This window comes from Aulonocara sp. 'chitande type north' Nkhata Bay, linkage group LG5, assembly GCF_057382095.1.
Source record: "Aulonocara sp. 'chitande type north' Nkhata Bay isolate Kocher_YH1m ecotype deep benthic linkage group LG5, A_spYH_male_GT1.1, whole genome shotgun sequence".
In the NCBI taxonomy this organism is placed as follows: domain Eukaryota; kingdom Metazoa; phylum Chordata; class Actinopteri; order Cichliformes; family Cichlidae; genus Aulonocara; species Aulonocara sp. 'chitande type north' Nkhata Bay.
The window spans coordinates 18402699-18417944 of NC_141348.1; the positions used below are offsets into that span (position 1 = coordinate 18402699).

The following is a 15246-nucleotide window of genomic DNA, read 5'->3' on the forward strand; positions in this document are numbered from 1 at the left end:
AACACTTAAGGCAGAGGTGTCAAAAATAAGGCCTGGGGACCAGAATCAGCCCGACAAAGAGTCCAGTCTGGTCCACTGGATGACTTTACAAATTGTGAAGGAGGGCTTAAATTTTTGGGTTTTTAAATGTATTTTTAATAAGTTTTCCAGCTTTTTCTGATGAAGTCCTCCCATTCATATCACACCTTATCATATCACTTCCTTATTTTTCAATTGGATAAAACAATCCTTTGAAGCGGAAGCCAGAAGTGCCGTTATAAAACTACAGAAATTTCTATATTTTTTTTACAATATGTCCAAAATAAAATGATATTATCTGTTTCAGTTTTATAAACCTCTGAATTCAATCCCAAAATGCCACCACAGCAAACAAGGATGCCCTCCAAACATCCCAGCTCCAGACACCAGGGGATATTCCTCAGATCGATGACCGAACACTGCTTTTTTTATCAGCACGAGAAAAAATGAGACAATATTGGGCGAGTGGTTTTAATGTTGTGCGTCATCCGTGTGTGCATCTCTTTTATGCAATGTAATGTTGAATGTCTTGTCCTAGTTCATTTGTATTGTTGTCATTAACCTTGTCCTCACAATCATTAGTCTTTTAAACCATCATGAAGTCCCTCTTTTCGAATTACCCTCCATCCTCATTCACCCTTAGTCCACTTGTTCCCTTCAACCTAGCACCCACAGCCATCCCTCCCATCAAATCAAGCATTGCCTGTTTGCATTCTTCACCCTTCATCAATTCTTCATCCAGTTACCCAATCACAGTACTACCCTCATCTAAAGTTAACCCTACCTAACCACCTTCTCTCTGTCTTACTACATGACAGGCCACCCTAACCAGCTAAGTGGAAGATTAGCAGCTTTACTTCTAAGTCAGCCTTTCTCTTGGCCGCGGTCAGCCTGGTCAGCTGAGGCAGTTTCGTCACATACCTCAGCTGCTCCGGCCAAAGTGAAACAAGTGTAGCGCTCACAAAGGAGCGTGAAGTGCACTTGTTTTCACTCACCACATTAAAACTCAGACACTGGAAACTAAAAGTTAACAGCATGCTGCTGTCAAAGCTACGGACCCAGGTTGTTTTGTTGAGCTTTATTGGCCGAGATTAAAAATACTACAAACAATAATAATCCATAAATACTATTTTTTCTGTCAACTCCGATCACATCAGCAAGCAATCCCTTGTCTCTGTGTGTGTGCTGCAAGTTAGAGGACAGACTGAGCAATGATCAAACACAACCCTGCACCTGACTAAAAAGTGTTCAGTCATGAAGAGTTAACTTTTCCCACCACCGCATGATGATCTGTGCATGTGCTGGTTCTGAGATGGGCCGCGGGGGGTTTGTGTGTGTGTGGCAGTGGTTGTGGGTGGTGGGGGGGGGGGGGGGGGGGGGGGGTGTTGAGTCAGTGAGGAGAGGCAGGTCAGGGGGAGGGTGTGACTGGCCTGGCGGACCATAGCGAGGGAACAGTATGTAGGACAGGGCCTTGCACTAGCTAACCTATCCTGGCTGGAGCCGTGGTTGGGTGTACTGAATTTCTGCATGCATGATCAATGGCAGTGAATAAAAAAAAGAGAGAGAGAGGAGAAAGACAGCAGCGTGGGGGAGGGGAAGGAACAAGTTGGAGCAACATGAAAAGATATAGAGAGGTTAAAGGGAAAAAAGTTCTGGTTTTACCTGAACTGTTGTGATATTGAAGCGTGCTGTTTCTCTAAGTGATTATTATTTAAAGACAAGAAATACAATGAGAGAACTGTTGGGAAACAGATTTTTGTAGCCTGAGAAACTTTGACTAAGTTGTTTTATGGGCTTAAGCAACAGCTTTGGCAGATTTTAGTGTGTGTGAAAGCAAAATTTGCACAGTTATGTGTGTGAGTGTATGTGCCTGGGTAAGTGTATGAGAAAGGTTTTCAGTGCATTCATTCCACGTCTCATTTTGGCTTTTGCTCTATGCATCTTCATCCCTCTGTCTCCTTGTCACAGAAGTTTGTCCAATCCTTGGCCTTTGTTTCCTTGACTGCATCTGACCCAGAGTAAGATTCCATTGTTGGTGAGTGAACTTTGACCTCTCGGGGCCTGGGACCTGCTCTACGCCACCCTCCAGGCAGCTCCAAAGGGCGAGGCGAGAAGTGGCGTCGAGAGAATGGTGCTAGAGAGCCAGGTTCTGATCATCTGAAAAGCTAGTGGGGGAGCCTCGGTGGACAGTTTTTCAGAGCCAGGAGCCGTCATTTGAATGTGACGCAAAATGTAAACAAGTAGTTCCAGGAAGACATCATTGAGTTAAACGTAGTCAATGGATAATGAAAAGGGATGAAAATGGAGTGTTTGTACAAGCAATAAGAAAAAAAAAAGAAAGAAAAAAAGAAAATCCTTTAAGGCGGAAGCCAGGAGGCCATTTTAAAGCGCTCCATTTGCTGTGGGTGTTTTTTCCACCTGGCAGGTGGCGAGCTGAAGAAATCATTACATGAGAGAGAGGAGAAGGGAGGAAACGAGCACACCTGTGCTTGTGCCAGGAGCCCCACCTCTTCTCCAATCACAATCCCTGCATCCCCCAGGGGAAGGTGTGGCAAAGGAAGAGACAAAGGGAGGAGTGAAAGGCAGAGGAAGGAAGAGATTGCGGGGGAGATTTACATGCCTCTCTTAACAGTTGACTGAGGGTTGAGTTAACCTTTTATTAATCAAACGCACACAAAACAAACTGGACTGGGGGTTCTGGGGAGACTTCCAAAGGTGGCTGCGGGCTTCCTGTAAGCACCAACACACCACAAACTATTTACCTTGATGACTATTTCTGTCTGACAGCCACATGAGTGTAAGCAGCGGCGGAAATCTGCACTGTAATACCACACAGACAGTTGGGCAGACGAATGCAGGAACAGTACACTCACACACACAAGCTGCACAAAGGCTTCTGCCTACACATCAGCAGAGACCTAACACTTAAAGACAGATTGTCAATACTGCACTCGCCACCATGGAAATTGGTCGGGGAATCACAGTTTGTTAAAGGACTGTCTATCCATCACTGCTGCCCTGAGTGCTTTATTAACTTGCGGATAACTAATTATCTGCTATCTCTTGTCACATCTACAAAGCCTTGCTCAGCATCGCATTAAATCACCACATCCGCTAGGTCAAAAATTAGATCTTTATTTAAATGCAATGCATAATACCTTTTTAAAAAATGCATTAAAGTAGGTTCTCACCTACAGGGAAACAACAGCGAGTGTTTATGAAGGTAGCTGTGATGATGAAGGTGTTTATTTATATTTACAGTACACGCTCCATCCTACATGTTTTCACCCTGACCTTTTTCAGGGGTTGAGATGATGTCACAGAGTAATTGCTGGAAATGACATAATGACACAGATGGAGTCACGACCATCTCTGAGAACATCGTTGTGCTGACCTAAACTAAGAGGACCGTGTGGTGACTCATCTCTTTTCTTTATAACATGGTGTTTAACACATGATGGATTTCGCACCAGGGCCTTGGAGAGCAACAACGGATGGAAAGATGGAAAAAAATCAAAACAAGAAAGGGAGAGTGAACATGAGAAATACAAATAAGATGGGTTAGAGGTAGTGTGTGTGTGTGTGTGTGTGTGTGTGTGTGTGTGTGTGTGTGTGTGTGTGTGTGTAGATTTGGAAGAGAGAGAGATGGATGGATGTAGCTGGATGTTGTTGTTGGGGGTGATGGGAGAGAACCAAGAAAGACTGTTTTGTATTGATGGCAAGAAATCCATGCTCTCTCCAAAGTACCTTACAGTCACAGTCACACACACACACACACACACACACACACACACACACACACACACACACACACACACACTTACGAACAAGTGGAGTTATAGTGTGTCCCTGTATCTCTTTTAATCCTTTTTCCACTCCCCCCCTCCATTTCTTTTCACAGGACCTATCAACACCATTCCTAGCTGCTATTTATAGAAGACCACTGTCCCCCCCGTCCCCCTGCTTGCGTGTGTAGATCCGTATGTGTGAGTGAGTGTGTTTCAGGGGAACCTCGATAAACCTGTGCTTTTCACTCCTAATCTCAATGTGGCGCGATTCACTGAACAGGATACATGGGGAAGCCAGTTACAGAGATATATGTGTGCACGCGGGGGAGGGTGCGTGAATACGCTTGATTTATCCCACCTGTCCACTTGTTTCCGGTGTGTGTGTGTGTGTGTGTGTGTGTGTGTGTGTGTGTGTGTGTGTGTGTGTGTGTGTGTGTGTGTGTGTGTGTCAATCCACAACTGGCTGCTGAAATGTGTTCCACGAAGGCCTGGGAACACCCAATCATCCCTGGAAAGTGTGCTTATTTATTGCTGTGGATGTGTCTGTACGCACACGTGTATGGTAATTTTTGAGTCCTACTGGATATATCGAGATTCTTTTTATATCAACACATAGTTTAGTACAGTACAGCTGCGTTACTGCTGTGCTGCAGTGTGCAGGGCCTACAGCCTGATGGTGGTTATTGATTTATGAGCTCACAGTTAAATTGCACCCTGCTTTGTGGTCTAATCAGCAACTGACACACTGAGTCTTCACACCATCAGTTTGTATGTATTTTAAAGTAATACTTTACTTCGTTTGAGGGGGAGAAGAAAGTGCAAGTTTCATAAATTCATTCATGACCTAGGATCTGTAGGTTTATTAAATGTTTTCATGAGTGACATAGTTTATCGTTATGTATAGGATCAAGTAGGAGAGTATACCTTTAAATGTCTCCAGATGTAGTAAAGTAGTCCAACAAAACAGAAATATAAAATATATTTTTTATAACTTTGTTAACTCAACTACCAAAACGAGGTATTCACCGCCTACTGAAGTTCATCAGTGTGGAAGAAAGGCTGTTTAAGTAACTTTGAACGGCATGGATGTCAGTGCCAGACGAGCTGGTCAGAGTATTTCAGAAACTGCTGATGCGCTGGGAATTTTCACACAGAATCGTTTCTAGGGTTGAAAATGCCTCGTTGATGCCAGAGGTCACAGGAGCATGTCCAGACTGATGCAAGCTAATAAAACAGTAACTCAAATACAACAGTTACAAACAAGGTATGCAGAAGAGCTTCTGAGCAGACAGCATTTGAACCTTGAAGTGGATAGGTTACAGTGGCAGAAGACCACACCGGGTGTCACTTTTGTCAGCTAAGAACAGGAAACTGAGACTGCAGTTGACACGGGCTCATCAAATTTAGATAACAGATATGAGGAAAATGTTGCCTGGTTTGATGAGTCTCAGTTTCTGCCTCAACATTTAGATGGCAGGGTCAGAATTTGGTATTAATGACATGGATGCATGGATCCATCTTGTCTTGCATCAGTGGTTCAGGCTTGTGGTGTAATAGGGGATATTTTCTTGGTACACTTGGGCATCTTAGTACCAACCATTGTTTAAACACCACAGCCTACCTGAGCATTGCTGATGACCTCGTCCATCCCTTGATGACCACAGTGTACCATCTTCCGATGGCAGCTTCCAGCAGGATAATGCACAACAAAGTCTAGCTCATCTCAAACTGGTTTCTTAAACGTTGCAGTGAGTTTGCTGTACTCAATCCAACAGAGCACCTCTGGGATGCGGTGGAACGGGAGATTCACGTCACGGATGTGCAGCAGACAAATCGGCAGCAGCTGGGTGACTACATGTCAATATGGACCAAAATCTCTGAGAAATGTTTGCAGCACCTCGTTGAATCTATGCCATAAAGAATTAAAACAGCTCTGAAAGCAAAAGGGCAACCAACCAAATACTAGCAATCTGTATCTAATAAAGTGGCCCTTTATGCAATTGTGGAGCTGCTAGAGATGAAAACAGATGAAAACACCAGACTCGCTATAATCAAATTATTTTCTCTTAGCAATAAAAAAAATTATCATCTTTCTCCTGATTATTTTCCATTTGCGAATTGTGTCCCCAGCTTTATTCTTTTTAATAATTTTCCTTCTTGCATAGTTTAGCTCGCATAGTCAGTCACCGTTAGCAAATGCTAGTAGCTAGCACTCTGTTAGTGGCTAAAGAGTGTTGTTGGAAAACAAAAAACAAAACAAAAAAAAACAGAAAATGAATGCTGCACCTAAACAGGTTTTTCCTCACACTTTAAAACCAACTCTCCTTGTGATGTCCATACTGTCTAAAACACTCTCATTACTGTAGCTAAATTTGATTTTTTTTTTTTTTTTTTTTTTTTAGCCACTTCCTAGCCAAAGTTGCAAAACAACGATTCAGGAAATCATTTTAGGGTGAGCTAAAATGGTTTTTATGTCACATCCCCAATCCCATGTGCTATTATAAGATATATTAAAGGTGTATTCAAGGATGGTGAAAATGTAGATTCTATGACAATGATTTAATGTGCCTGAACACCAGATCAAATAGGGTGATAATGAGCAAAGGATTTACTTTGAGAAACAATAGGAGAAAGCAGGTAGGACCTGAATGGGCAGTAAAAAAAAAAAAAAAAAAGATTTTAAAAAATGGTGGGTGCATGTATTGTTACATATGCAGTGTGTGCTTCTGTGTGCATGTGTGTGTGCAGCTGTGCAGTGCCAGAGCAAAGGGAGGAGAGAGCAGAGGGGGTCCATTATAGGTCTTTGTGTGGCTCAGATTGTCCTCTTCTCTGGGAAAGTGGAAACTCAACACTCCAGTCCAGAGGTCTGGTTACCAGGTGAGAGAGAGGGAAAGAAAAGAAAAAAGGAAAAAGGAAAAAAACACAGCGTGAGAGGGAGGCAATGAAAACTGCATAGGTGTGGAAAGAGAAAACACCATGAGACTTGCAGTCTAGGAACTGGAAACAGATGGAAACTGAGAGAGATGAACCCAGATACAAGACAAACAACGATCTGATTAAAATCACAAGAGTCCAAAATGGGATGATCAAAGTGGACTCATTTTTGAAATGTACTGCATGAAGTCCTGCCCTATTTTATGTAACTTTTGGTAAAATAGTGGTAGGAAGTTAACATGACGTAATCAGTTTCATGTCTCGTGTATAAATCAGTCATGCATGAATATAAGGAGTTCAGATCATGGCCTCATTTGAAGCCCTAACCAAACACAAGAAATGAATGCAAACTTGTCCCATCACAATGATTTTTTAAAAAAAAACAACAACAATAAAAAACAAAAACAAACTTAAAGCATAAAACAACTAAACTGGCACCGGTGGCACTAAATGTATTATGGTACAACTCCTCCTAGTGGCCATGTTTGGGATATTCTCATTTCAAACTTAACTTTTCCCATTCTGACAAATGAAACAAGCTTCACACATTTTCTACCTGAAAATGTACATTTATTTAATCATTTCACTTTTTACAAATTATGTATATTTATATATATGTATATACTTTACAAACACCACCTTAAACCCCGAACACCAAAGTTTACAAATTACCATGAGATAGTATGCTGTCCAGTTAGGATAAAGACAAACTCAAATATCAGATATAATCAAGCTTTTAAGACGTTTGTGATAAGGAATTGGAAGTACAGATAATCAAATCTAAATGTTCAAAAAGAAATCTTCATTTTTATTGACTGCTGTCACCAAGAAAAAGGGACGTAATTTGCTCATTTCCAGATTAAGAGTAGTGCTGTGTGATTCACATTTTCTAATAATCCACAATTACCTTACAGTGGGACGTCCTCTATCTAAAAAAAGCCATTTTAAGCTCCCTACCCCTGTTAAAACAATCTACATTTGATTGTTGTCTCTTGCAAAGACAAGGTTTGAATAGCAGGTGGGTGCTGCCGGTGTGCTCACAGTGAGAGATGACCATCTTAAGGATATCACAGCTCTGTGGCATCATACAGAGCCAAGAGCTTGTGGTGATAACTTGTACATATGCTGACCTTGTTATCTGAGACCTTGTTATAAATCAGCATCTGTTAGCGTAACGGTAAATGACAGAAAATAAGGACAAACATAACAGCTCCACTTTGAAATAAGGAAACCAGAACATATTTGGGACACTTCTGCTGCTCTTTGAAGATACCAGGGGGAAATTTCTACTTGACATGTCCTTTCTTAACGAGCCGTCACAGAACTGTAAAATAAAAAATAAATAAATAAATAAAAAACAGTGATAATGTCAGAAACCTTTGGTTGAATTCAGAGTCTTATACAGTACTACTATTGACGTGTCAGTTTGTGTGGGCGGAGAGGGAGATAGGGAGGGGGCTGCAGGAGTGACCATGTGCGTTTGACAGGAGTGTTTTTGTGGATGGCTCCTCTGTTTCTCCCCCGACATTGTCTGGAGTGGATTGTGGAGGCGGTAGCTCTGAGAACAGCTGCTTCTGACAAACCCTGTGTAAACACTATGTGTGTCACTCGGGGATTGAGTGTGCATGCGTGTGTATGCAAATGTGTGTGTGTGTGTGTTCACTCAATGGCTGTTAGGATACTTCTAAAACTGTAAAGAGAAGACTAATGTCCATCTGATCAATCTGAGCCACGTGTTATACACGGCTGCAAATTGCAAACTCTCTCGGATTTTAAAGATTTCTCTATTTTCAAAAGCCTATAAATGTAACCTCTGTCTCACACTAATGCAAAACACCTCCTGAAAGTGATTGCAACGAATGGTAATTCATCTTTACAAACACTGGAGGCAACTGAACCGTGTCTGCAGCAGCTCTCGGGCCAGGTATGAGCCGTATGTATGTTCAGCAACATGCACGTGTGCCTATGTATATATCAATAAAAGTGAGCAGATGGACGTGTATGAGCATGTTCGTGTGTTTGTGTGTGTGGTTACACGCAAGCAGGCAGACATCACTGTCCTCCGTTGTAAGCATAATCTGCCTTGTTGTGCATGACCAGTCTGTTCTCGACAAAGTAGAAGCTGTCTGACCGAGTCTCATAAGGACACTCCACCATCTGATGGACTGCAAAACAGATGATAAATGCATGTCAGTGAAAACGTTTTAAATATCCATGTAAGTAAAACTTAAAAATAAAAACAAAACAAAAAAAACCCTTCAGTAACTATTGCTCCTTGAGAAAAGACTCAGCAACATCACAAGGTATAGTGTATGCATACAGATACCCAAGTAAATATAACTGTTTATTAAAACAGTAATGCTGTGTGTATTATACACTGTCATGTATGCTAACGTACTGGAAAAGCAATAAAAATTACATCTTTCAAAGTTTTTTTTTGCTTTTTTTTTTTAAGTTCTTTGTGTTTTGCTTCATCTGATCCCTCTGTGATAGTCGAGTGTAGATTACCAGACAAAACTTTGGCAAGAAACCGACACAGACTGTCTGGATTTCGACTATGTTTAGCTAGCTCGTTACTGAAGCTTCATATTAGCTTTGGCTAAAGTTTGTTTTGTGTGTTGTTGCTTCAAGAAGGATTTCTTCCTGGCCAGAGTGAAGAGTAGCAACTATCACAGCAGCCAAAAACAGTTTCAAAGTACATATGGCATTTATGGTTAGTATTATAGTATTAAGGCAGGATTAAAAACCTAAACCATGGCCAAGTGTTGAAGAAAATGGCATAATGTCTCATACAGAGAATTTGTGTGATGTTCTGGATACAATTAGAGCCGCATTTCCAAAAACACAACACTCTGTAAAATTTATTTAAGAGTCTATCTAAAAAACATGCTGGGATGGGGGCAAACAAAAGCCTGGGAAAGGAAGTGGTACTAAAAAAAAAAATTTCTAACTGACCTGCTAAAGTGGCAGCAGGTCAGCAACAAGACTAGGCATAAAAAGAGAGGCAGAGGTTGGAAAGAAAAGCATCTGGACTTGTTTAACTTCCCTGAAGACCTTACACCTCTCATCCAAAAAGCTTCTTCAGTTCTAAGACCAAATGGTGGAGAGTCCCAGGTATTTAAGCCCTAATGGGAGCTGTCTTCAAGAAACCTAAAGACGTCCGGTCGCTTTTCCTTCCGAGCTCCTTAGATTACCATGGCCTGCATGACTACATGAGTGTCTCAAAAGTAAAGATTGTCAATTGTTCACCAATCTACAGAAAAACAGTGAACAATTGAACACTGAACAGTTTCAGAATAATTTTGCTCAATGTAAAGATGTGAAGACTTTAAATATATCATCATCTACAGTAGGTAATATCATCAAGATTCAGAGAATCTGGAGAAATCTCTGTGCGCAGTGGACAATGGCCTTCAAGCCTTCAGGCAGCACTGCATTAAAAACAGGCATGATTCTATCCTGGAAATCATGGACTCAGGAATACTTCTAGAAATCACTGTCTGTGAACACAGTTCACTGTGCTATCCACAAATTCAGGTTAAAGTGCTATCAAGTGAAGAAAAAGCTATAATGTGCACATGATTGAGAAATGCTGAAGAGGGAACATCTGAATTGTTATCAGTTCCAAACCCTGCATCTCTGACGGGATGGGGGTGCATTAATGCCTACTGAATTAGCAGCTTGCACATTTGGAAAAAGACACCTTCAAAGCTAAAAGGTATATACAGGTTTTAGTGCAACGTATCCCCCCGTCCAGACGACGTCTTTTTCAGTGAAACCCTTGGATATCTCAGCAAGACAATGCTAAACTGTGTACTGTGTCTATTTCAACAGCATGGCTTCATTGTCGAAGACTTCTCACCAACTGAAATTTTTAATTCATCATAAAATTAAAATCACAAAACGTTTCTAATTATAATTTAGTTATTTGGTACTGCTCAATAACTATATTCTTATATTAGATACGAATAGGATAACATTTAGGTCCAGCAGCTGGTTCCCAGAGATCATTTATGGACTGTTGTTAAAACCAGCAGTCCATAAATGATCGTGTAACACATTTTAGAGATGTGCTGCTGCCATTAAATTTAAAAGGATCTCATTTTTTTTCTTAAAATTATATTTTTTTGATTGTAAATATTTGATATGCTTTCTATGTTCTCCTGTGAATAAAATATTGGTATAGGAGATTTGCAAATCATTCAAGCATTCTGTTTTTATTTACATTTGACAGTGTGACAACTCTTTTGGAATTGGGGTTGTACCTATGTAAGAGCAGAAATAGGTCAGGCTTAATAAAACTGCAAAAACCTTTTGGCTAGCTGCTGATATGTGTATCAGTGATGACGTCGCCAGCAAAAGTCCTGCTAAAATGTAACCAAATGTTTACTGTTGTGCTTAGATGCATGACAAATAGGGATTTAAAAATCCATTGAAGCAAATGTCAAGAATAGGAAATGCTGATGTATTCCTTTGGTATGTGCATGGTACAAAATACCAAAAGTTAGTCTTCTTCTAGACAATCAACATTTGATAAAACGCTATCACTTTTCCACAGTTTGCTGTTAAAATCTCCACGTGGGAAGGTTTCGGCAATTGTATGCTCTTGTTATGGTTATAAGTTTTAAAAAGGTGACTCACCCAGGCTCTCAGACAGCTGAGGGAACTCATAGATATGCTCACAGGTATTACGGCTGTTCGGGATGCAGAAGCCAAAGTCAAAATCAAAGCTCTTCAGCAGGTGATCACGGAAGTAGTGCCTTTCGATCATGCGAAGGTTGCTTAGAGGCCGGTTCCCAACCGTGAATTCCACCCTGAGTGAATGAAGTAAGAAAGAAAGAGGGAAGAAAGGAGATCAGGGTGTTAACAACTGCAGGTTTTGCATTCTTATATAATTCGAAAATTAGAAGCTTATTACAGTCACATGGATAGTAGGCATGGGCGTGTAGCTGATAGAAGATAATGCTGTAATTGTTTTCACTGTTTGCGTACGCAGCAGGTGAGGTGTGCGTAGATTATGCGTGAGTCACTCACGTGGCTCCCACGGTCCGCAGCTGCAGGAATGCTGGGGTGAACTGGTAGCGTACAAACCGGCCTGTGCTAGCGTCTGACTCTCTGTTCTCCTCATCATCATCTGATACCAACAAGATTAGGCAGAGACGTTTTCTATGATCCATACTGAAGACTATTTTTAATCAAAATAACAGGTGACAGATGTTTCCAAACCCAGCTTATTTAAAACCATTTAGGAACCCTTGTCAGGAGGGTCAAGCCCTTTGGAGGCAGCTACTTATGACTGTCATCTGCACCTGCATTACAGAAGCTACTTTTGATTGCTTCCTTATTCACAAGGGGTGACCTCCACAGAACCTTTCCTGATTTGTGTTTCCCCTCAGTTCCAGGTGTCTCTTCCTGGGCTTGAACCAGGGATTTCCCTCTTTTTTTCTTTTTTTTTTTGTTGCTTCTTAGGCAAATAAACAATAACAGCAACAGTAACAAAAAACACTACTATGGAGCTAATCTGCATCTACATTACCACATAAATAAAACACAAGCAGTGAGCTAATACACACTACCTGTATGTGGGGGTTTGGCAATCTCAAACAGGACCGTGTCTGTCTCCAGGTCTCTGATCTTGAAGCGGACAAATTCGATGTTGTAAATATTGTCCTCGGGTTTACAGAGGTACCCTGTAAATAATGAGAGAGACCAAAGGAGTTATTCCCTCCGGAATCATTCCCGAGCTATCGCTCTTAAAATATAAAAGCAGGCTGCTTTTGTATTTTTGCAAAATGTGTTACAGACAATGCTCAGACTCTGATTACACAGCTTTGCGTCCACATTTGCACATGCAACTTTGAATATATACACATACACTGTTTATTTTATGGCATACAACCATAAAATGAGTCGAACTGTGGAGCTTTTGCCTCAGTGCAGGTCTATCAGGGATCAAAATGCACAGCCACACTCTGTGTTCTTATATTAAAGGGTAGATCAATATAAGCATTGATCGTGCTTTTACAATTTAGTTGTCATAAACAAAGACATTATCACACAAAGCTTGTTATTTGGCTTCCACGATTTTAATTCTCTTTCTTAGATCATGTGCTCTCGACAGCTATACATGTAGGCCATAGCACATATCATAATCTACTCAGCTGTATTTTTTTAATTTAACGAAGACCTTACCTAAGACCACCCAGATCAGCCCCACTGTGTACACAGCAGTGCTTTGTTTTGTTTGTCGGACATTTGTTAGGAGTTTAAAGTCCTAATATGATCTTTGGCACTAGCCAACTGTGACAATAGAAAACGTCTGCTATTTATTACAATTCAAGTGCCCATTAAGATGCTTAAAAATAGAAAGACTGGCTACTGCCGTGACAGTTGTTTGTGTTGTCAGGTATGTATTTCTCCTCTCCATCTCGAACAGCATGTTATTAGGGTATCGCTTGCTCTAGATTTATGTCAAAATTTAATCTGCTGTTTCAAAGACAGAGGCTCAAACCTCGAGTAGCTACTCGCAGTCCCAGCACGTCCTCCGGGGTCATGTGTCCAGTCCGTGCCCGGAGGTCTTCCTCCGTGACGGCCCTGCCGTCCACCTGCTGGCTCCTTCGGGACTTGAGCCTCTTCAGAACTCCTCCGCCTGGCTTGCGGTCCCGCGGAGGAGCCGCAGTGCCGTGCCCGCCGCTGGTGACATTTTCAGCAACAGGCAGGTCGCCGCGGGATTTGGCTCCGCTCATCCTCCCCCTACTCCTCAGCTTCCCTCCTATTTAAACGAGTGCTTATCTAAAGGCTCGAAAAAGAAGAAGAAGATGGCGCCGGGGATGTCGAATGTCGAAAGAGCTGTGGGTGAACGGTCAAGCGCTTGTTTTTGTAAGCGCATGCTGTACAGTTGCCATGACAACCTGCTTGGCGAGCCTAGAGCCCGGTGAACTGTGGAACTTCCCCGAGACTTCCACAAGGGGGGGTGGATGATGCATTAGCTCTTAAAATAAAATAAAATAAAATAAAATAAAATAAAATAAAATAAAATAAAATAAAATAGATAATAATTTCCATCATGTAGAATGAATTCTTTGCTTATCAGTACTCTTAAACTGCAGCTTTGTATTAAAAACTGTTATAACATTGAAACGCTGTACGTATCTGTAATGTAAAAATCTGTAAAGTATAACCTATAGACTCACCTATAGTTGGATAAAAGCAGCTGAGTATGAGTATAAACTAACACAGGCTAAAATTAAAAAAAAAAAATCCTACTTTGAGATCTTTACACCACTGCTGATTAATAAGGAAGTACCTTTTATTGGTTGTGATTGGTTCTGTGATGATGAAATGTATTTTTACCGTTCTGTATTGATATGTTCCCGCATCCGAAAACGTCACTAACACACACATAAACACATCTAGCACTGAAATAATTATTAAAAAGCCTTCTTAGTTTTCAAAGAAGTCACTCTTCTCAGATTTGTACAAAGTTCACTTGTGAGTTGTTTCTTGTTCTCGGCGCATGCAACGCAAATTAATGTCGTAAAGACTCAGGTGTTATGCAAATTCAGGTTTACTGTGTGAGTGCTGATGCCTGCTGTTAAAAAACCCAAGGTACCCTCGCTGCCATGAAGCAGTATGAGCTGGACGGATCTTATTCCTTTTCTCTCTGGGCAAAGTGGCTTTTCATCTCAGTTAGAACCTGTTAATCCAGTCCACTGAAAAGGAAACTACCGTCAAGTTAGATAAACTCACAGAGAACCTCCGGACTAAATTTTCAAAACAACAAGGAGTTGGAAGGGGTTTTGCTGTCGTTCAATTAATGGTAAGTGAGTTAAGTCATTTATTTATTAAATTTTTCCAGGTATGTTCAAGCACTAGATACTGGTCCACCTTTTCAAACTGAGAATTTACCTTGCGCTAATGCAATAAACTAGCTGTTTTATTCCCGTTCCTTAAATCTCAGAGTCCTAAAACTTATCTTACCTGTTACAATTCTTAAGCCACACAGGAAGCTAACACTAGGTCAGAGTATTAAAAGGAAAAAATAGAGTACGAAAAATTATTCCACAGAAGCTTTAAGCAAAGAAATTTCCCATTTAACTCACGAGACGCTCCTTTTACAGGCTAGTAAAATGTCGCCTATTTAATTTAATACTAATACTAATTTAATTTAATAAGCTATTAGGCTGCAAAGCAGTGAAATATAAAATGATGTTAGCATATTATGTCACATAAAGATTTTTGTGGTTTTAATAATTTCAAAACTCGATAATATTTTTTCTTTGTGGATCCAAATGTTAAAGACTTTAACCAGCACTTCTTACTGTCAGCTCTGCTTTCATACTCAAACAAAAAACATATATTTCAGCCAAACAACCTCTCCGGGCCCGACTCCTGTTAATGCACTTTTATTTTGAAGTGCACACACGCTTCTTCCGGTCTCCTGGTGTTTTCGCTGGAGGCAGCGTGGCTCGGACTGTGAGGCGGGTGGAGGGAGTGTCTGCTGGGT

General features: G+C 40.9%; 1 protein-coding gene across 1 annotated transcript; it reads right to left on the minus strand.

Moving 5' to 3' along the window:
• Window positions 1-7258: 7258 nt before the first annotated feature.
• On the minus strand, window positions 7259-13666 carry LOC147330197 (protein unc-119 homolog B-like). Its single transcript, XM_086291811.1, has 6 exons — window positions 13252-13666; window positions 12317-12430; window positions 11775-11874; window positions 11382-11554; window positions 8776-8905; window positions 7259-8064 (listed from the first exon to the last, which is right to left on the minus strand). Exons 1-5 carry the CDS (start codon window positions 13484-13486, stop codon window positions 8793-8795), a joined length of 735 nt encoding a protein of 244 aa, XP_086147937.1. The 5' UTR covers window positions 13487-13666; the 3' UTR covers window positions 7259-8064; window positions 8776-8792.
• Window positions 13667-15246: the final 1580 nt, after the last annotated feature.